Source organism: Pseudonaja textilis, chromosome 7 (genome assembly GCF_049901715.1).
Source record: "Pseudonaja textilis isolate UNSWEBS1 chromosome 7, rPseTex1.2, whole genome shotgun sequence".
NCBI classification, from domain to species: Eukaryota; Metazoa; Chordata; class Lepidosauria; order Squamata; family Elapidae; genus Pseudonaja; species Pseudonaja textilis.
In genome coordinates this window covers 37,853,717-37,874,907 of record NC_141996.1, presented here as the reverse complement: position 1 = coordinate 37,874,907, position 21,191 = coordinate 37,853,717, and the positions used below count along the sequence as shown (strand labels likewise).

The window sequence follows — 21,191 nt, the reverse complement described above, 5'->3', positions numbered from 1 at the left end:
CGACCATTTGCCCTGCATCGTAAGGGATTGGATGTGAGCGCCCCAGCCGGACAGGCTGGCGTCTGTGGTGACGGTGAGGCGATGAGGTTCCTTGAAGCAATGACCCTTGTTGATGGCGGGGTTGGTCCACCAGAGAAGAGACATGAGGACCTTTGGAGGCACCTTGATTGTGGTCTTTGAGTTGCTTCTGCCAGACCTTTGAAACGGGAGCAGGAGCCACTGCAAGGACCTGGTGTGCAAACGGGCCCAAGGAACAATAGAAATGCATGAAACCATTTTACCCAGCAATTTAGACAATTCTAATAGAGAAGCCCTCTTTGATCGCCGAATAAGTTGAACAGAATTTTGGATGCTAAGGAACCTTTCCGAAGAGAGGAAAACCTTCCCCTGAACCGTGTCAATAACAGCCCCCAAGTGACATATCCGGGTAGAAGGAAGCAGTTGGCTCTTTTTCCAATTTACTAAGAACCCATGGGCCTGAAGAGCAGAGAGGGTAGCCCTGATGTCCTTCTCTGCCTGGGGCTTGGAGTGGGACAGGATGAGGATGTCATCCAGGTAGCAATGGAGTCGCACCGGGCGGTCCCTTAAGTGAGCCGCCAGGGCCGCGAGGACCTTAGTAAAGACTCTAGGGGCGGAAGCCAACCCAAAGGGGAGGGCCACATATTGGAAGTGATGATGATTGCAACAGAACCTGAGGAATTTGGAGTGGGAGGGTCAGATTGGAATGTGGAGGTATGCCTCTGAGAGGTCTACGGAAGAAAGCCAGTCCCCTTGTCTGGTACCCAGTAAAATGGACTGAAGGGTGTGCATCTTGAATTTGCGGTGGATTAGGTAGCGATTAAGACGTTTGAGATCCAGGATTGCTCTCCACTCCCCTGAGGATTTGGGAACCACAAAGAGGTGGGAGTAAAAACCTTGTCCTCATTGAGAGGATGGGACTGATTGGATGGCCTGGATGGTGAGGAGATGATGGATGGCTGAATCCATCAAACTGCGTTTGGAGGGATCCTTAGAAGGAGGGAAAGCCATGAAAAATTCGGGGGGCGGGGTTCTGAACTCCAGGGCGAGCCCAAACCTAATGGAGTCCCGGACCTAGTTATCGGAGGTAGTGGAATCCCATTGGTCAGCGAAATGTCTAAGCCGACCACCAATGGGAAAGGAAGGGCAAGATTTATTTAGAGCGCCGGAAGGGCCTCCCCCCGGAGCCCCTGAAGGGACGCTTGTAGCTGCCGCCCCTCCTATTCCGATCGGGCCTCGGGCATCTGGGTGGGAAGGGAGACTGGTAGAAGGGTCGGGAGGACCCTCTTCGAAAGGGCTGAGGGGTTCTCGAGTCTGGCCTCCGAAAAAGGGAGGGAAGGAATTTTTTCTTGCTCCTGGTTTCGGCTAGCAGGGGGTCTAGAGCCGAACCAAAAAGCTTCTCCCCCTTGATGGGAGCAGTTGCCAGCTTGACCTTATTTTTTACGTCTGCCTGCCAAGGTTTGAGCCAGAGCAGACGGCGAGCTGTGACCTGAGAGATTAGTGCCCGGGAGAACTTGACTGCGTGGTACGTGGCGTCGGCCGAAAATTCTGCCACGGCCGTGATCTTTGCAATGTCCTGATGCGCCCTTGTGTTCGAGGGGGGGACATGCGATTTTAGTTGGCGGAGCCACCAGATCGAGGACCTGATGAAGAAGGAGGCGGCTGTGGCCGATCTGATGGCCCAGGCGTCGGCTAGATGAGCCCGACGTAAAGCTAGCTCGGACCTCCTGTCCTCGGGCTTGAGGGCCTCCAGAGGGTCGCTGGGGGAGGAGGAGGATGCAAGGCCAACGATGGGCTCATCCACCTCCGGGGTACTGAGGAGAGTGCAAAAACTTGGCTCGAGGTTAAAGAACCTCTTGTCCTGAGTGGATGGAGCAGGGGGGCCCCCCCCGTAGAAACCAACTGGTCTGAAACTAGGTCGTGGAAGATGGGTGGAGCCGGGACAACGTCCTCTGCTACCACGGCTTGCCTAAACATGGCGTCCTCTGGATCTTCAGCAGAGGAAGGGGGGGCAGAGGGGGGTTGTATGGCTAGGCCAGAGGTGTTCTTGGCCTTGAAGAGGATAGATTTAAACATGTGGGGTTTGAACAGCCCCACAAAGGAAGATTGGTCAGGGGTGAGACCCTCGTCCTCAGACAGTTCTGCCTCCATCGGATCTAACTCCGATAAGGGCTCCCCATGGAAAGGGGATCCCCATTCAAACTCCTCCTCCTCCCTGTACTGGTCCAGAACCTCCATGTCCTCCTCCAGTGCCCCTTCTGGAGGAGGGCTGGCCCCCTGTGAAGGTACCTGACCGTGAGCAGGGTCCGGAGTGGGCGTGGAGCTGGCTGATAGTGACTCGTATGCGGGAGCCATCTGAAGGAGGCCTGGCCTAGCCATCTGCTGCAGGCCTTGAGCAATTCCCTGGCGAATAGCCTGTTCCATCCAAGCCCTCATATGATCAGGCATCTCGACTGTGGGGGGCTCCTCCTCTCAGAGACCGGCGGCCGTGGGGGTGAATGTGGCTTCGGGCATTCGCCTGGTCGATGGTCCAGGGACCTGAGGCTCCTGGGGTGAGCTGTGCCTGGAGAGGGGAGAACAAACTGGAGGAGGGGGGCGTGCATAGAAGTAGAAGGAATGGCTGGAGGTGCTGGTTGAGGCACCCTGGATCGCCTGTCGAACTCTTTCTCTAACGCCTTATGGCGTCTTAAGGCATCCCTTTGAGAGGCCTTGGATGCCTCCTGAGGTTTCCTTAGCCTGTCTGCGCACATGGTGGGACTTAGATTTGGCCTTCAAAGACAGGCGGTTAGCGGAATTGTTGTCTGCCATTGTAAAAGGATTGAGTAGAACAATGTAGGCAGTTGGCACACCAAGGATACGACCTACGGGAGAGGCCGGGTATCCTAAAGCTGGCCCGCGCCCCCTTTTAGAATTTGGAAAAGAATAATCTGAAATATATAATTAATAATTATATTATTATTATTATTATTATTATTATTATTATTATTATTATTATTATTATTATTAATAATAATATATTGTCAGAATACGTATCTGAAAAAAATACTTCTGCAGAGATGAATATATATATATTTAAATAAATGCTGTGAGTGATTACTCACCAATGGAATAGAGCTGAGCAACAAGTGTACAAATATGAAGATATTCTTTATTTATCTTTTTACTATGATACAAACTTGCAGAAAGAGGTTGGTAGAAAAAATATCCAATTGATCGAATTAACGCCTGAAATGTAAACGGCCTCTGGCAGCTTGCCCCCCCGAGGGAGTGGCTGCACTTGCTTCCTCGCCCTGAGCGCTGCTGCGGAAGCCAACACTTTAAAAAGAAAAACAATTCTGCCTTTTTTATTAGTGATTTTCACCAAACGGTGGAAAAAAGGGAAGGCCCTAACAGGCTGGAAGGCCTGTGGCAAGGGCTAATATCAACGTCGCAGCTGCGGAGAGGCCACAAGATGGCGCCCGAGCACGAGGCGGCGCCCAAAATGGCGGCCGCCTGCAAGTCCTTCGATAACGGGCCGCTCAGGGCGGATTAAAGATCCTCTGGCAGTTAGCGCTATGAGGACAGTAAATAAATCGCCTCTACCAGGGGCGATCAGCGTTAGGTGGGGGGAAAACCAGCTGCGCTAAAGCGCAATCAATTCAGGCCACTGGTGAAGGCGGCACGAAGAAAGGCAGGAAAATGAAAGAGAACGAGGAGGGGGGGGTTAGCGCAGAAGCGCTGCTAAGCCGCCCGCTCAACCCCCTTGGGGGCAAAATTTCGCGCACCCCTAGCACCCAAGGCACCCTCAAATGCGCAGAGGCTAAGGAAAAAACAATACAATTAAATTGAAATCAAACCTGAAATTCAATAGAGTGCTTGAATTGGCCAAAGATAAGAGAATGCAAAACACACAGCCTAACTCTGCGAAGGCTGAGCATAAACTGGGGAACGCTGCAAGGGACCACGTGATGGAGGGCGGAGCATTCCTCAGTAATTAAGCTCCGCCTACACAGACGCAGACTGGAGCACCACCCACTCTCTGGATGATCCGAGCAGCTCAAAGGAGAAATGTTGTTGTATTCACAGACTGTAGTCCTCAGTCCGGTCCACACTTCTGGCGGGAGCCGCAGACTGCTCCCATTGGTTGATGCCGTTTGACAGCCGGCTATAAAAGGAGCTGTCAAATGGCATCAGCTGTTGCCGCCAGCTGACTGCCTGTTAGCCCCAGCAGCCGCGGCAACCCTTATTCTCTGAATAAAGCCTCTTGTCTGTTAGCTCCGTGTCTGCCTCAGTATTTACCGCCGCCCCACAACAAATATGATCTCGAATTTAGCTGTATTTAGTAAGAGGAGAAATTCAGTTATTTTATTTACAAGGCTTCTTGCATTAAGTAGCTTGCATTTAAGGCCAGTTGTAGTTGGAATAGAGGTAGGTACATACTTAAATATAATGCAAGTAACAGATTCAGTATATAAAGATTGCATTAAAAAAATCTGAAAAGCTACTGGAAAAGATAAAAGACATTGTAAAAACCCAACATTTCTAACTGATCCAAATGACTTTCATCATAATGATAACCAAGGCAAAGCAAAGTATGAAAAGCCTTAAGCAGCAACAAGGATGCACAATTGAACACAGACTTTAAATGTCAAGCAAGAAAGGACAAGATATTGCAGACAAGACGTCAATGAATTCATAAAAACAAAAAAATTGAAAATGAGATATTTTTAAAAAATCAGAGAAATGATAAGAAACTTCACAGCAAAGGTAGAACTCTTCAAAAGTAATTGTGAACAGATCTAGAAGACGCAAATGAAGTTTAAGGAAGATAGAAATATTGTATTTGAAATCTTTTACAACTGAGATTATAGAATGATAGAAACATCTATAGGTAGAGACTATATTCAGGAACCAAGTTCATTAGAAATTAAAATGTAACAATCAATAGACCAACTGTTAATTAAAAGAAACCACAGATGCAAATGAAAAGTTGAACAATTTAAAGCTGCAAGAGCCAGTTAAAGTACCAATAGTGCCATGTTAAGAAATATAGAAGAAGATACTATATATTAAACAAATTTTGTTCTCTCATGCAAACAAACTTGCTTAGAATATGACAAAGAGGAATAGAATCACACATGGAGAAAAGATAACAGATTAACTGATATGGTTCAGAAAGGGTAGAAAAATGTAAGATTAGATGTTTTCGTATAATAATTTTAAGGAAATTTGTTTTTGGTTTATTGAAGTTTCTGACTTACACCAATTGGAATTGAAGTCCAGTTGTAAGTCATTGCAGTCAAGGGTTGAGTGAAGTTGAGGAGACTGGAGCTGGGGTGTTGTTGTTTTTTTTTGATAATTTGTTACAGCAGTTACTAAGTGAATTGTGTGATCATAAGTCTGAATCATGTGATTGTTAAGTGAAATGCAATCATTAAGCCAATCCATTTCTCAAATGGGAATTTTTTAAAATGGAAACTGGCAAAAACATCACAAATTGCTGTTACATGACTGCAGATGCTGCAACTGGTAATAAATGCAAGCTGGTTGTCAAATACTTGATATGGGGTTATGTGACTACACTACAGGGTGCCTAGCACATTTTATGATAACCAGAAGTGCATTATGGGCCACAAAGCACCCTAGTTGACTGAGTCGTAACTTCAAATGGTTGTTAAATGACTGGCCATACATAAAAAACTACCTGTAATTTGGAGATATTTCATTACCATAAACACTTTGAAAATTGCAGATAATAAAATTTTGTAAAATTTGTACACTAATGTAAAAATTATGAAGAGTAAAATTATGAAGATTCTGGTCTGTCCTAATTGTATCTGTTCACTGAGTAATACTACAAGCTACAAAGAGAAAGAAAAAAGGAACCACAGATCATTTTGACTACACATTTGTAAATATGAAAACTCTTCTTGAAATATAAAACATTCAGGAAAACTGGTATCTTGAAGCAACTTTGGAAGGAAACCAAATTAGTTATTTTTCCATACCAACAAGTCCTTCCAGCTTCAAATGAAAATCAATATAAAGCACAAAACTTATCCCAAAACTAAGAAAAAATATTTATTTGAAATATTAACTTCTTTTAAATATTCGTACATTTACTTCATTCCTAAATTGAAGGCTATTATTCAGATAGCCTTCATGGCAACACTTCATAATGAAAATTACAGCTTTATTAATCTAGTATTGTTTTAAATGATACTAAAACAAAATATAAATATATAGGAAAAGAAAAACCAATTCAGTTTTGTGAAACAATATTCTAAGCCAAGAATAGGAAATATGCTAGAGCTACTTTACAATTATTATATATACAGCAATTGTGTTTACTGAAGGAAGACCCAAAGTTAAAAAAGCATTTCTGAACCATAAGGATCTGCAATTGGCTGCCAGTTCTTGATTTATCTATTTTCTTCATGCTTTTCATGTTTATAGCTACTAAAGTCTAAATACCATGGTGTTGTGCGATACAATAGATAGCTTTTACTTGCCTCCAGGCCTACAGTGACCCACACATCTGAGAGAAGGTGGAAAGTTGCTTCATTAAACAAAAGGAGAATGTCATAGGCTGGAAGTATTAAAGTAAGGAAAAAATGGAAACATTTTTGTAGTCTTATTTTGACAGCTGAAATTTTCTGGCTCTAAATTTCCAATACTTGCTTAATTCTGCTGCAATGAAGAAACTGCTTGCTATTTTGCTACTGCATGAGAAATTGACATTTTCCCTCTCTTAAATAACTCACAATATACTTTCTCTCACACATATTTAATACTTTTGAAGGAATCATCAATGCTTATTTTTCCATACCAAATAGAAAGTATTACCTGTGTTTGCATGTGATCTTTTTGTTTCCATAGGTAAAATGCAATTATTAAAAATATCACCAATATCAGCTCTTTATACAAGAGTGATTTGTGGTATGGAATGGGAAGAGTGATAAGTAATGCTTAGTATCTTTAAATACTACTCACCATAAAATCTTCCAGATTTAAATTAATTTCTTGGAGTTTAATAGAAAAGGAAGTTAGCAAAGTTAACTACTACTGGTAAGTGCTATAAATTCAACGCTATGCATATAGTTACTTCATCCTGAATAACCTTATCAGCAATTGGGTAGGAATACATGTTGATAGCTACAGATGCAAGAACACTGTAGATGCTATGGAAGAGCAGGGAGCGTCGCTCTCATTAGGCAATTCTGATAGCAGAGGAATTAACAATATCATATCACACTGGGTAAATTCATGCCTTACATTTTTGCAAATTGCTCCAGAATGTAAGTAACATTTGACAAGGTTCAAGGGCAAAACTATTATCAAAGTTCTGAGTTAGAGCTCTTCTAGAGTTTTCCATTCTATCATTAGTAGTACTAAAACAAAAACCTGGAGAAATTCTGGTACTAATTTTATAAACACAGGTATTTTCCAAACTGTTCACGAAATTGGCATTTGTACTGACCTGAGGTCTGGAAGTCTATCTGGATAGGATTGGAGAAACCATCAACTGCCTTCCGCCATCTGCCGCCACCCCCTGGTGACCATGCGGTCACCTCACAGCGATATAGCCCGGCATCAGAAATCTGAGTCTGGTACATCCTATAGCGGAACTCATTTTCTTGGATTTTTTCCAAGACTACACCATCTACCCGGTCCTGGTCTGTCCAGTCTTCCCGTCTAACTACCGAATCTTGATTGAGAGAAATGATACGAGTAGTGCCGTTTGATCTCGTCCGATCACTAAGAGACTTCATTGCTGTAATGAGGACTGAATAACGAGGAGTCTTGATGTTCTGGGATGATACCTTGCAGGTCATTTCAAATGTATGCCCTGCCATGAAGAATGGTTTCAGCTTCACAGCCTCTACAGTTAGTGTGTAATCTGAGAAGAAGAAAGGAAGCACATAAGCAGCAAGAAAATGGTGCATAAATGTTACACAGTAAGCAAGAGATTATGCTGTTAATATCCTATCGACTATTTTTTTTTTTTTAAGAAATGAAGGGCTGCACCATAGTTAGTTAGATGTAGACATACAAAGCATCACAGGATAGTGTGCATCTCTGCAGTTTCCCTGCACTCAATGGTGCTTATTAACAAACATATACAAAGCTTTAGTGCAAATTAACAGCAGGTTTTGACAATGCATGAAAACAAGAGCAGTAGGAAAGCATACAGAATAATTACATACTGATAATTTCAACATGTTCTTGAGTGAAGTCCTAACTGAGTTTTAATAAGAAATTAGAGCTTTGGTTGAAAAAAATTGTACAAATGAACACATGAACAGCATCAGAAAAATGAATTTTTCTGAACTGGTAATGCTTCGTATTATAATTGGATTAGGGAATAATCTGTCAAATATGAGAATAATTCATGACATGATTACTCATCCATAAAGTGTATCTCAAAATAATACAACATTGTAAATTTAGAATTTCTCACCTTTGCAATTTTATTTTAAAATGTCTTTTATTTGGATGGCTACATTCAAATAAATACATTCCTAACAGAACATAAAACACAGAATAATAGAATAATATGAGCTGGAAGGGACCTTCAAGATCTTTTAGTCCAACCCCTTGCTCAAGTAGGAGACCCTATACCAGAGTTGTCAAACTTAAGGCCTGTGGCCAGATCCAGCCCATGGAGTGCTTAGATCTGGCTTGTGGGACTATCCTTGAAATAGTGAAGGACCGGCCTGCGGTGCCTCTGCCAGTGAAAATGGAACTCAGGAGGACTGCATGCAGGCCTCCCGAGGTCCATTTTAGGCTATGATGGCCTCCTGCAACCCTCTGCTAGCAAAAACAGAACTCGAGAGGGCTGCGGTTTCCGCTGGTAGAACGCTTGGGCCACCTGTGGTTCGCCAGCAGCAGGTGCGGATAGCCGAGATCTTGGAGAGCGAGGACTCAGATGAGGGGCCTGAGTGTGATGCATGGATGGAGCCAGGAATGCCAGAGTGGAGTGTTGCATTTAGAGCTTGTGGAGCTGGCAGCAATGATGCAGAGGACCCCGAGGAGCCTGTGCCCAGTGCGTATGAACGCAGGGCTGCTTGAAGGAAAGCATAGCCACAGCAGGACGGACGACTTGGGAGTAAGGCTGCAAGGTGATGGCCCCTCCCTTAAGGGATAAAAGTCAGCTCTCAGAGGTGGAATTCTTTGCAGGAAGCAAAGAAGTTCTTGCACTTCAAGTCTTGTGGAAGTTTGGACTATCCTGGTTTGTGTTTGGAGACTTTTGGTTTTGAATATTTCCTTGTAATTTACTCTAGTGTTCTTGGCAGCTTTGCACAACCTTGGCAAGGCTTGTTCTTATCTGGGACAATTAGTTTTAATAGTGTTCTACTGTGAATGAATGGAATTCACAGAGAAGCATTAAAAAGGCTTTGCTTTTATCTCTGTTTGGTGTTTGTTTGCTTTGAACGATGCTTGGGTCAGAACACCACCACAGGTGCCTCTGACATGAATGTTTGTTTTTTTGGAACAAGTTTTTATTTTATTTTATAATATACAAAAATTCCAATTTCAATAGAACAGTATGTTGTCCGGGGACAAATCATTTTAGGAAATAATAATCACAGTATTTACAACAATATTCACTACATCAATATCAATTATATTAATGTTAATAATCATAATAATCATACTATTTGTTTAACCAAATTAACGTATCTTCAGTATTTTCAAGTAATGTTGTTCTTTAATTTTCTCCCATGCTAATAATAATGCATTCCTAACATGGAAGTGCCCGTTTTCAGCCTCCCGGGGCTCCAGAGGCTTCCCTCAAGCTTCAGGAGGTCAAAAACGGCCTCGCAGAGGCTCTAGAAGCCCTCCGGAGGCCGAAAATGGGCACTTCCAGTATTTTCGGAAGGCCCGTTTTTCGGCTTCCCGGGGTTGTAGAGGCTTTCCTCAAGCCTCCGGAAGGGTGAAAACAGCCTCAAATGGGCCAAAAATCAGTTGGGAGGCAAGCGCATGCATAGTGCAGGTAAAGGGGCAGAGTGGGGGTGTTGCACACACATGCACAGGAGGGGCGGGCGCATTGCATTGTGGGTGAAGGCACACACACATGCTTTCGGCACACCACAACAAAAAAGTTTGCCATCACTGTCCTATGAGGTTAATTTGTTACTGCAGTTAGTCTAAATAAGCCTTGGTGATTGCATATATGGAAATTAAGTTCTATCAGACTAGCACATTTTAGAAGACACCAAAAACAGACCTAACCATCTAACAAGTTATAAATAATCATCTTTTCAATTGCATGGATCAAACTTAAGCTTATACAAATATTAATCATGATTTAAGTTCTACATGCATGATTCTAGATATAATAATAAATGTTATATAAAAGCTAAGGATTATTTACTGCAAGTCATCAATACGCACAAATTATCATATAGATCATAACACTGTGGCGAGATAAACACAGTGGCATACTGTGTTTCTCCAACAATACACCCCTCCAATAGGAAGACCCAGCATGTTTTCTAGGCATAAGGCAAAATTAAGCCCCTCCACCCAAATTTAGGCCTAATTTAAAACATGCAAAATTGGGGGGGGGACTTGCCATTAGGAGCACCCCATGGGCAGCCACGCCTTGCCACCAGCTGCTCCTAATGGCCGATCATGGTGCAGCGCGGAGAGCTCCCTACCCCCGCCAAGCGCCTTTGCAGATCCAGGTATGGTGCTGGGCGCAGGCCAGGTGGGTGGGCTGTGGCGTGGATGTTGGCCTCGGTGGCAGTGGGGCACTTTGCATTGCGCCTGATGCTGTTGCTTCCTCCACCACTGTTAGTTTCCCTTCTGCCCGTGTCTGGAGTGTTGCACATTCCTCCACCGGCAGCATTTCAGCTGCTTCTGTGGCAGGGAAGCCATAGCTTCCACGGTTCCCACTGGCACTGGCGCCTCTCTCACCAGCACTGTCTCCAACAAAAGCAGTGTTGAGACAGACCCCGCTGCCGACGAGAACCACCTGCCCTCCCATGGGGCATCGCTTTGACAGTAGCTGCATCGACAAGGTCCTGCAAGTCGGTGAGTCTTTAGGGGTTGGGTAGGTGGAAGTGGCAGAGGGAGGGTGATGCGATTGTTTCTCTCCCCCCCATGCCTCGCTTTGCTTCCCGCCCCAGAGCTTCGGGTCATGGTCTCATCCCTTGTACAGTGGGGCGCTCTCCTCTGGCTCCAGCCGCCTGAAATCCCCCGTGGACCTTTCCCGCCTCTTTAAGTTTTCTTTACTCTCATTCCCTCCGTCAGTCCCCTAAGAATACAGACTGGCCCCAACCCTCCCGGTAGGTTTAAAAAGGGAACCATCGAGCAGAGGCAAACCTTCCAATCCAAACAGAAGAGAAAGGGAATCATCCTACAGACCCTTAGCAGCAAGCTTCCCAGAGGATTCTCCCAAAGGATCCACCCCAGAGGATTCACCCCCTTAAATGCACTCCCCTCCTTTGGGGTGAATCCTCCGATGAATCTTCCTTTGGTGTGGATCCTTTGGAAGAAGAGATCCCTTGAAGTGCAAAACCATTTGAACCAATAATTCCAAATCTATGTTCTTCTGGTCCTTGACATATGATGCCAGTCATTTTTGTTTAATCAAATTTCTACGCCAAACATCTACCTAAATGACATATGATGTGCAATGACAATACAGTTATGTTTTACCTTATAGACTTTTAGTTTCTCACATTTGAACAAAACGAATACTTTTTCACAATTGAAAGCTTAATAATAAGCAGAGTTAAGCCATGTTCTGATGTAACAATAAAAGGAAGCTGAATTTTTTTAAAAAAAATAAAATAAAATTCCAGGATTATCATAGAACCCTAAAAATATAATATTGTAGGAAGCTGCTTTTTTCTTGTAATAATCTTTTCAGGTTGATCTTGATAAATCTTGAAAAATATTATATAGCTTCATTCTCTTTCAATTCATGTGACAAGTTTCTTAATAGCTATACACCACTGGGAAAATTTTGTAGTGTAAGACTTATTTTTTTATATTAAAATAACCTTCTTTTAGAATATAAATGTGTATTCTATAAAAAAATATCATATGCATAATTGCATCACCAATCATATATGCATAATTCTCCTCCACAAATCAGAAAATTGATACAAATCTCAGTTATCATAAAGTAACAATCAGACTGAACTAAATATCTGCATTTGTAAGCAAATGGATATAACTGAATTTTCTTGTTTGAAATTAGAGGTTTTATCCAAATTTAATTTCACCTTAATTAATTAAAAAGCACTTTACCAATATTGAGCATATATACCATGTTTTCCTGAAAATAAGACCTATTCCCAAAATAAGACCTTGCCTGTTTTTAAATGTGTGCCTAATAATGAAGACCATCATAAGCCCGGGGGTAACATGGCCAGCACCAGAGGGAGCAGAGGGACCAATTGTGTCCACCAGCAGCCACAGTTTGCTTGGGTGAGTTGATTACCTGTCCAAATAGCAGGTGGAAGCAGACAAAAGGGGAAGACAGGTGATCCGGACATGTAGTGTGAGCCGCAGGAAAGCCAAGAGTTGGTGGGCTGAAGCAGGCAGCCGACCACGGGAGTCTCGTCTTTCATGGCGACACTGTCAGCAGGCAGAGGCAGAGGTGCAGGGAAGAAGGCAGGCAATTGTGGGGTTGTGAGCAGGCCACAGCCAAGCCAAGGTATGTGAAGATGATCCTTTCACAGCCACCTGCTCACTTCGTACCACCATCTCTCAGCTTGCAGGCAACTTGCACGTGGCACATCTGGATTGCATGTCTCCCATTCATGCCTCTGCTGCTTGGATGGATAATCAACTCACTTGCATTGTGTGGGGTGTACAGCTTCAGAGTGCACCGACCCAGGGGCCAGCGGGCTACAGCCAGATGTTGGCCCCCACACATTGCCTCCTTTTGTGCACGTGCCAGGGAGGCGCCCAACTGGACTAATCACCTTGAAATTGTGTTTCCCTTAAAATAAGCCCTAGTGCTTATTTTGGAGCTCCCAAAAACAAGACCAGGTCATATTTTTCGGAAAACATGGTGATAGCAGAAAACAAAATGTATATGTAGTTGAGATTATTATAGGAGATAATTTTAATTGCTTCCTAAAGAAGTCAAATTCCATCACTGGGGAATAGATAGTCAAGATATAGAGATATTGACTCTGTCACTGTCTTAGTTGCTTGACATTTTTGCAAGAGGACATCATTTTAGAACATTTATAGCCTGTTCCTTTACCTGTAAAGAATTTGGAATTAAAGAAGTATATATGCATTTCTGGTACTTGCCGGTGTTTCTTACTTCCCTTAATTTGTTCTCAGTTTCTACAATCACATGGTTTAGATTTATAGCACAAAAAAGGCAGGTCATGTACTGTGGAGGCAGAATTCTTATTACAGAAGTGAACTAGCTTGGCATTTAGAACTGTTTATACAACAATGCATTATCGTCTAATAAAAAATACCCTGAATGTCAAACACAGGTGAATCTTTTACAAGGCAATGGGGAAATTAGCTATTCCAAGTTCACAATGTATTTCACAAATAAAAATTACAAACTACAGATACTCTCCCTCAAGAGATACACAAGATAGTTGTCATGATTACATTTTGCTGTGTTCAAGGAAGGAAGAGCAGACAAGATAGAAGTAGTAAGAGGAAGGAAAGGGAAGCAAATAGAAAGAAGGCACAACTGGACAAAGATGAATTACGGGAAGAGAAACTGAACAAGAAAAAAATAATGAAATCTTATTTAAGTATTACAAAAAGAATTAAAATTCATCAAGCTAGCAGCTCTTCAGAAGTGACACGTCATTTCCAGTCTAGGTTTTCCTGCTCTGGATTTTTGCAGCTTATTGTACCTCTTGTTTGAATTTGACAGCATATCCTCAGAGAACTCTCTAAATCCTTGAGTAAATTCTTGGAAGTGTAATCCACAGCATGGATTAAATGCATGTGATTAGGTTATTAATGCAAGTGCCATGACTTAATACATTTGCATGAGATGCTATTTGCATGTTGCATGTGTCATCATTGGGTTTGTTATAGGTGTTACTAATTCATAGGTATTTATTGGGAAGAACCCTCATATTATTGCAAATATGCAATATGCAAAATTTGAATACCATAATATGCAGCCATAGAATTGCAATGGGATAGAATAGATGTTATAATTCAAATGGTTTAATCAAATCTACCATGGATTGATAGTTACAAAACCTATGTAGTAATACATATACTTGCATAAAGCCATATGACTATTGGTTTTTTGTTCAAAAAGATTAACACGGGTCTGTTTCTGGAAACTATTTCATTTCCCCAGACTTTGTTACCATTAGTATCGGTAAGGATTAGCTAAGTACACACATCAAAGTATCACCATGTTTTGCAAAAAGTTAAAAATTACTACAAAGCTTTTTTACTTTCCTAATTTCAGTTATCCTTCATCTGTTAAAAGAAGCAATCAGTAGTAGAATAGAAAGGATAAACAAGACAGTTTTGTGGAAATTTTACTGGCAAGTAAGAGAAATCAACTGATTCCCTTTCAACTAAGTTTAAGCAATTAATTCTCCACATAGTTAAATGTAGTTTTGTGTGTGCTAATGATGCAAGTTTTTTTAAAAAAGAAAAACTGATATAAACATTTTACTCATGAACTTAAAAACATGTCTTAAGCTAATCAACCCTATTATGACAAACTCCAGGGAATTTCTGTCTAGGAGAAATTACTGTTATGCACAAACTGAGAAGAGATTATACTAGTGGAAGTATATGAGGAAGAAAAAGGAGGAGAGATGAAAATTATCATTTTCCATTTTGTCCTCTTTTACTTAGCCAAAGGCTCTCAAAAAATGTCTAATTAAAATATAATAATATGTTTAGATTTTTTTCTAGGAATATTTTATGACCACTGGAATTATAATAAGTAGTATAGAACAACTGAAGTAAACATGTTTTCAAGATACCTGCAGTGGATAGTTCTTTTAATTTAATTTATAGAAAGCTCTGTCTTTTAGAAATAGTATTAAAATATTGCTCACCAATTAGTACTTTAATGTAATTTACTATATTAAGTAGATCAACTACATTTGTTACTACAAGTGAAACTGTTCCAAGGGGTTTACAGAGAACCTTATTCATGAATAATTAAGATGTTCAGCAGCAATCTAGATTCAAAGGGAAAGGGGGAAGGAAGATATCAACAAGTAAGTGCATTAATACTTTATTTTTGATATCATCTTTTCTCCTTTGAATCTAAACCACTACACTTTCTTATAAAATATGATGAAATCTGAACTAATATTAGTGTAATATTTTCTACATTAACAAAAATGTAGACTGCACCAGTAATATGACTATGTTTCTTCAAAATATACTCTTAGAAGATGTTACTCTTTTAAAAATATTGGATAAATAGGGGAATCATAGACAAAGCAACCTTGGGAATCAAACCATTTATCTGCTAAGTTCAATGCAATCTTCACAAAAGGTTTCCCAGACTCTATTTATACTGTCCACAAAGAAGAAATGCCCATTGCTTATTAAAGCAATCTGTGTCATTGTGAAACTGCTTTCTGTTAATTTTTAACAGAAATCTCTTCCTTTGAATTTAAATAATTGATTCTGATTCTACGAAGAAGCAATCTTCTATATTACAGTCCTCTGGCACCATTCTCTTACCTTCTTTTAACTAAAACCACAGCTCAAGAAAATACGTTATGCACCTCAACTTAAACAAAGGCTAGTTCCTATATATTTTTTCCAGATTTTGTTACATTGCACTTTATTAATTTATTTCATTCTATTTTTTAGTTTTATTGTTTTTTATTTTAAATATGGTTTTATATTCTGTAAGCAGCTCAAGTCACCATGAGCGAATAGGCGGCAATATAAATTCAATAAATAATAATAATAATAATAATAAGCCAGAGGATATGATTGAGCCTCCAGTGTTAGCATGGCTCTAGTATCAATTTATAAAAATTCAAAGAACAAAAACATAAATGGTTAGAAAAAAGGACAACCAACTGATTGACTGAATAATAAAGAAAGAAAAGAGCATATTCATCTGACCTCCCAGAGGAAACGAGTTTCATGAACTAGTTCAACAATAGTATTATTGACTTCAGTGCTTAGTCTAATCATGGATTACAAAAATTTGGCTACTTCCAGAATCACATTGAGTTGATATCGCCAACTGGTGGGCCACAGCCCAGTGGTGGGCCATGAGAAAATTTTGGTGGGCCACAGAGAAATCTCACCCCCAGAGCACCCCAAAGCAATTAATCCAGGCTGCACAGAAACACAAGACTGCGCAGCTCACAGGGCCCGTAGGAACCCGCCTTGCCCACTCACTTCTTACCCTGCAAACTTGCCTGCTAAATTGTGATTTTTCCTTTTTCCGACCATCATCTCTTCATCTCTGCCAGGAGATTTAGATTAGCTAGGAAGCAGGATATGGTTGGATTTCTTGCTTTCTAGCTAGTCTTTAGATCTTCAGCTCTGCTTTTAAGCACAGCCGAACCTCCCTTGGGACTGAAGGTTCTATTATTCAGTGCAGAGGCATGGCAAGCAAATGTTGACAGACTGAACCAGCTGATGGCTGATAGATCACTGAATGATTCTGTGAGCAACTCAATCTGCCTGCCTGCTTTGCCTGATTTTGGGTAAAAGTTGCTCTTTTTTATAAAAAATTCAATATTAATATAAATATTTATAATATTTACATATAAGCCATGCCTAGCCAGTCACATGACCAAGCCACACCCACAAATTAGGCCACTCCCACAGAACTGGTTAGTGGTCCCTGGGATTTAAAATTATGAGTTTGGTGGTCCCTGAGGTCCAAAAGATTGGCGACACCTGGTTTAAATGGCATGGCTGAAAAAAAATTAGTAAAGCGGCAATAATGTCACAGAGACAAATTCTTTGTACAAGATGTTTGTCCTGCAATCTTCCCAGGAGGACCTATGACAGAAAAGCATTAAGCTGTACCTTTGCAAAGTAACCTAGAATATTAGACTTAAAGTTGTTAAAAATGATAGCAGAAATTTAAATGAACTGAAGAAGGGGGTGAGTTAGCTCTACTAAAGTTGCAAGACCTTAAGATATATTTGATTCCAATTCCTATCATTCCTAGCCAACATGATACAAATACCACATTAGCTAGAATAACAAGAATTATAATTTCACATTTTGGATAAATATCGAGCTAGGAAAAGATTATATTTATATTTATTTTTATTTGTTTAAATGAGTCAGTTACCCTGAACAAAGACTTACATATTATCTGCATTGTTTTAGCAATCACTACATCTTTTAATTTAAGCAACCATTAAATTTGCTGTTCTCTGTGCTGCTCTGAGGCTTCTATCCTCATTTTTTATTGTTATTGTTATTTTTGTTAGGCCGGTGTTCCTGTCTTTCTAAAAACCAAGGAATAAATTTTATAAAAGTGCATGTCTACAACGCCCCAAACTTTCTTAAAACATTGTTATTACATTTCTTTTTTCAATATTTTGAATACTTATTTAAGTAGGAATATTCCTTCACATGCTTTCTATATGAAATGTCCTTCTCTATTTTTATAATAAAAACAAATAGACTTAGCAAAACTGCAGGCAATTTAAGCCATTAAACTACTTAGCAGGCTCTAAGCTGTTTGCACAGCTTTTACTTGCTCAGTGTTGATTTTATATATCCAATTATACATTAGCAAGGCAAAAGGCTGAAAAATATCCCATAAACTAACATTAAGAACTGTTGATAGTTAAATGAAAAGTGTTTTATTGTACTTAGCCCTAATAGCATAGATTTACAATTATGTATAATAATGAGAAACCTATTAAGGATAGTTCCTAAATATCATTATCATTATAATTAAATTCTGCAATGAAACAATGTTGTGAAGTTACTTGTAAAGGTTGATACAAGTGTGCCTGATTTCATGGAAAAATAAATACATCTATACAGAATGTGATTTTTTCAGCATCTTTTGATTCTGAAGTTTCACTGGAAAATAGAAAGGAGAACTATATTACGTTATGTTGGGTGTTTCGAGGAGTGGGATTCAAATTTTTTAACAACTGGTTCTGTGGGCATGCTGTCTTTTTTTTTTTTGCAGCACCCCTCCCCCCTGTTTTTGGGCCTTCTGGGCCTGAGAGAAGCCTCCTGAGGTGGAGTTTTTGCTTCCAGAAGTCTTCCCTGGAGCCCAGGAAGGAAAAAAGGAGCCTAGGGGGATGCGCACAGCCCCCTCCCATATTCCATTTTGGGGCCTTCTGGCCTCAGGGAAGCCTCCTGGGTTTTTTTTTTTTTTTTGCTCCCAGGAAGCTTCCCTGAGACCCAGGAAGGCAAAAAATGGAGTGGGGGAACGGGGGGAGCTGCACCCCCCCGCTCCATTTTTTGCCTTCCTGGGCCTCAGGGAAGCCTCCTCAGCGAAGCAGTAAGGCAGCAAGGGAAATCCCAGCACAGCTGATCATACAAACAGCCGATTGTCAGGGGGGGTGGGGAGAAATACCTTAAGGAGTGACTGGGCAGGGAAGAACGCAATCAGCGATGTGGGGCATGCGTGATGTTGCACATGTGTGATAAGGACTGACTGGTCGGGAAGGGGAGGGAGGGCAGAGAGGGGCAGGGCCAGCCAGGAGCACAATTTGCTGGTTCTCTGAACTGTGCAGAATCATAGCAACCGGTTCTATAGAATCCCAGCCCTGGGTGTATCAATAATGGATCAGGTTAGTCTGCAGAAACTGTATTGCTTATGAATAAGTTTCTGGGTCCTATTCAATGCAGAGATGATTGCACCCTGGGGGCCATCTTCTTCAAACAGATTTTGTCTGGCCTATATATTAATATTACATATATACATATAAAAGAGAAGATACCTGGCCTACTTGGCCTATCCTGCAAAAGATTAGAAAAGTTGGAATAGGGATAACTTTCATGGTAGAGCATTCCTTCTTTGATCAGATCAGATCCACACTTTCATTTAGGAAACTGTTCAAGATAGCTGTTCAAGGTGTTTGCATGAGAAGGTCAATAGAAGGTATTTGGATAATGAAGGTCAATTATACTAATATTTATTTATGCAATATATTTTTAGGACTTTTCTTGAGTTTTTATGTAAACCACTTAGAATTGCTTGAGAAGACAGCATATAAATATCGATCAATATATGTTTTAATTTCTTCTACCTTTTAATGGCATTTTATTTTAAGGTATAGATGTGTTTAATTATTTAATTTAATATTATCATTCTTTTTTATATGCAATTTTCTATTTAAATAAATTGTGCATAAACAAATACAGTATATCATCAAACACTAGGTTAATTTCCTGCTACAGTGAGGGATGTAAATGTGAATTAAGATCAGTATTATCTTTATAAGCACATTTGTGATACATACTACCAATATGAAGTATGCATTAAATGGCTTAATTATACTAAAGAGATTAAGAAATGAAGATTTCTTTTTGCATAATGTTCACATTTCTGAATGTTCAAATGGTCTGAAAGTAACTGGTATATGCTTTCAAGTCTCAAAATATTAAGTAAGTTATTATTTGGAGAAGTGAGAGCATTTTGGGCTGCAGCATTTTAACCAATGTTAAATATTGAATATTGAGTTGAAATAACTACAAATCTATATATATACCAAGCGAAATACCACTCATGCATGATCACAAAATCTCCAGAACTGTAAAGCCTATAAACGTGAAATATTCCTTTTGGGTTCTAGGTGCTCACTAAGAAAGGATTCTTTGAAATGACCATCAGAGCATTAATATTTCAGATATTATTATTAACACGCTATGATGCTAAGGAGTTCTACTCCCTCTCCCCACCTGAAAAGAAATCTGTGCCAAATGAAAAACACAAGCAGAGGAGAAGAGTTTTAATTTTAGTTTCACAGCAGCAAGCAGCTTTAGTACAGAACAGTTGAGCTAAGCTACACCCAGACTCCTTACTGTCTCCTTGCTCACACAGCAAATATTGTTTCAGTTTCCAAACAGCCCTCAACTCTCCCACACACTGACATGACACTAGCCAGGTGATTACCGATGGATGCTGGTAGACAGGAGCAGAATTTTTCCCCTTATTGTCCTCCCAGAGGACTAAGCCCAACCACATAGTTTTGTAGCGAAGCACAGGTATCAGCTATACTGTATATTGGAAAAACTAACTTCTTCCATGTAAACATCTTCAGAGTTCATTTTTTAGGGTAGTTCTGTCATATAATATCTATCTTCTCGTGGATAAGTTTCATGGCTGTAAATGAAGATAACTACAAGTAGTTTTCAACTTAAAATTGTTTAACAATAGTCTGGAATTACACTAATCAGAGAATGGGTGCTTTACGGCCCATAATGCCATTTCAGGCCATTGCAAAATATTACACATCCACAGTCACATATCATGATCTGGGTGCACTTACAACCGATTCCCAAGAGCCCTACAATCATGCGATCACCACTTGCTATTGCTTGCTATTGCTTCTCTGCTTGCTGGCTTCCCTAGAAAGTCAATGAGAAAGCCGGCAGAGAAGATTGCAAGCGGCTTCCACCTGCCACACAGCTGAGATTCCCTCCCAGCAGGCAGTTTTTGACAATGAAAGGGCTGTTTGCTAGGAGGATACCAAATACACACTGCTTCAGATGGTTTTAAAAATGACTGTACCATTGATACCAGAGGTTTTTCTTTGGGGAGTGATGGATAAAGAGCTGGCACTTGTTTTGATAAAACTGTAGTGAAAGTGTTGCATACACAAAGATGCAAAGTTTTGGCACTGCACACATTAGAGAAATGGGTGGTGAAGATAAAACTTGCTGAGATAGCTAAATATTATCATATTTTACATCGTGTGTGTGTGTGTGTGTGTATGTGTGTGTATGCAATTTCCTTATTCAGTAGCAAAAAATAAGATCCGATAGCTATGAAATAAAACATTGTAATAATCTATTGCTGTGCAACAAAGCTTATCAACTACCATTTGTTATAAAGTTATTAAAATAGGATTTTACTTTTATACTGTCTTCACAAGTGAAAATGTTGGTCATCTAATAAAAATGCATGGTTTTGTGTCCAAATGCATGCTTTTCATAAGGAAATCCAGATTTTTTAATGAGAAAAACAGCTTTTTTTATAAGCCAGTAAGCAGGCTAATGTGGTTTTGAACATTATATTGCAGTATTTAAACATTAGT

At 40.5% G+C, this 21,191-nt stretch overlaps 1 protein-coding gene across 2 annotated transcripts in view; it reads right to left on the bottom strand.

Moving 5' to 3' along the window:
• Nucleotides 1-21,191, bottom strand: part of PTGFRN (prostaglandin F2 receptor inhibitor) — a 108,304-nt gene that overhangs the window by 19,741 nt on the left and 67,372 nt on the right. For both annotated transcript variants that reach the window (XM_026700706.2, XM_087937481.1), the window contains one exon: nucleotides 7,478-7,897. In XM_026700706.2, coding sequence (XP_026556491.1) covers nucleotides 7,478-7,897 — 420 coding nt within the window. The remainder of the gene's footprint in view (nucleotides 1-7,477; nucleotides 7,898-21,191) is intronic.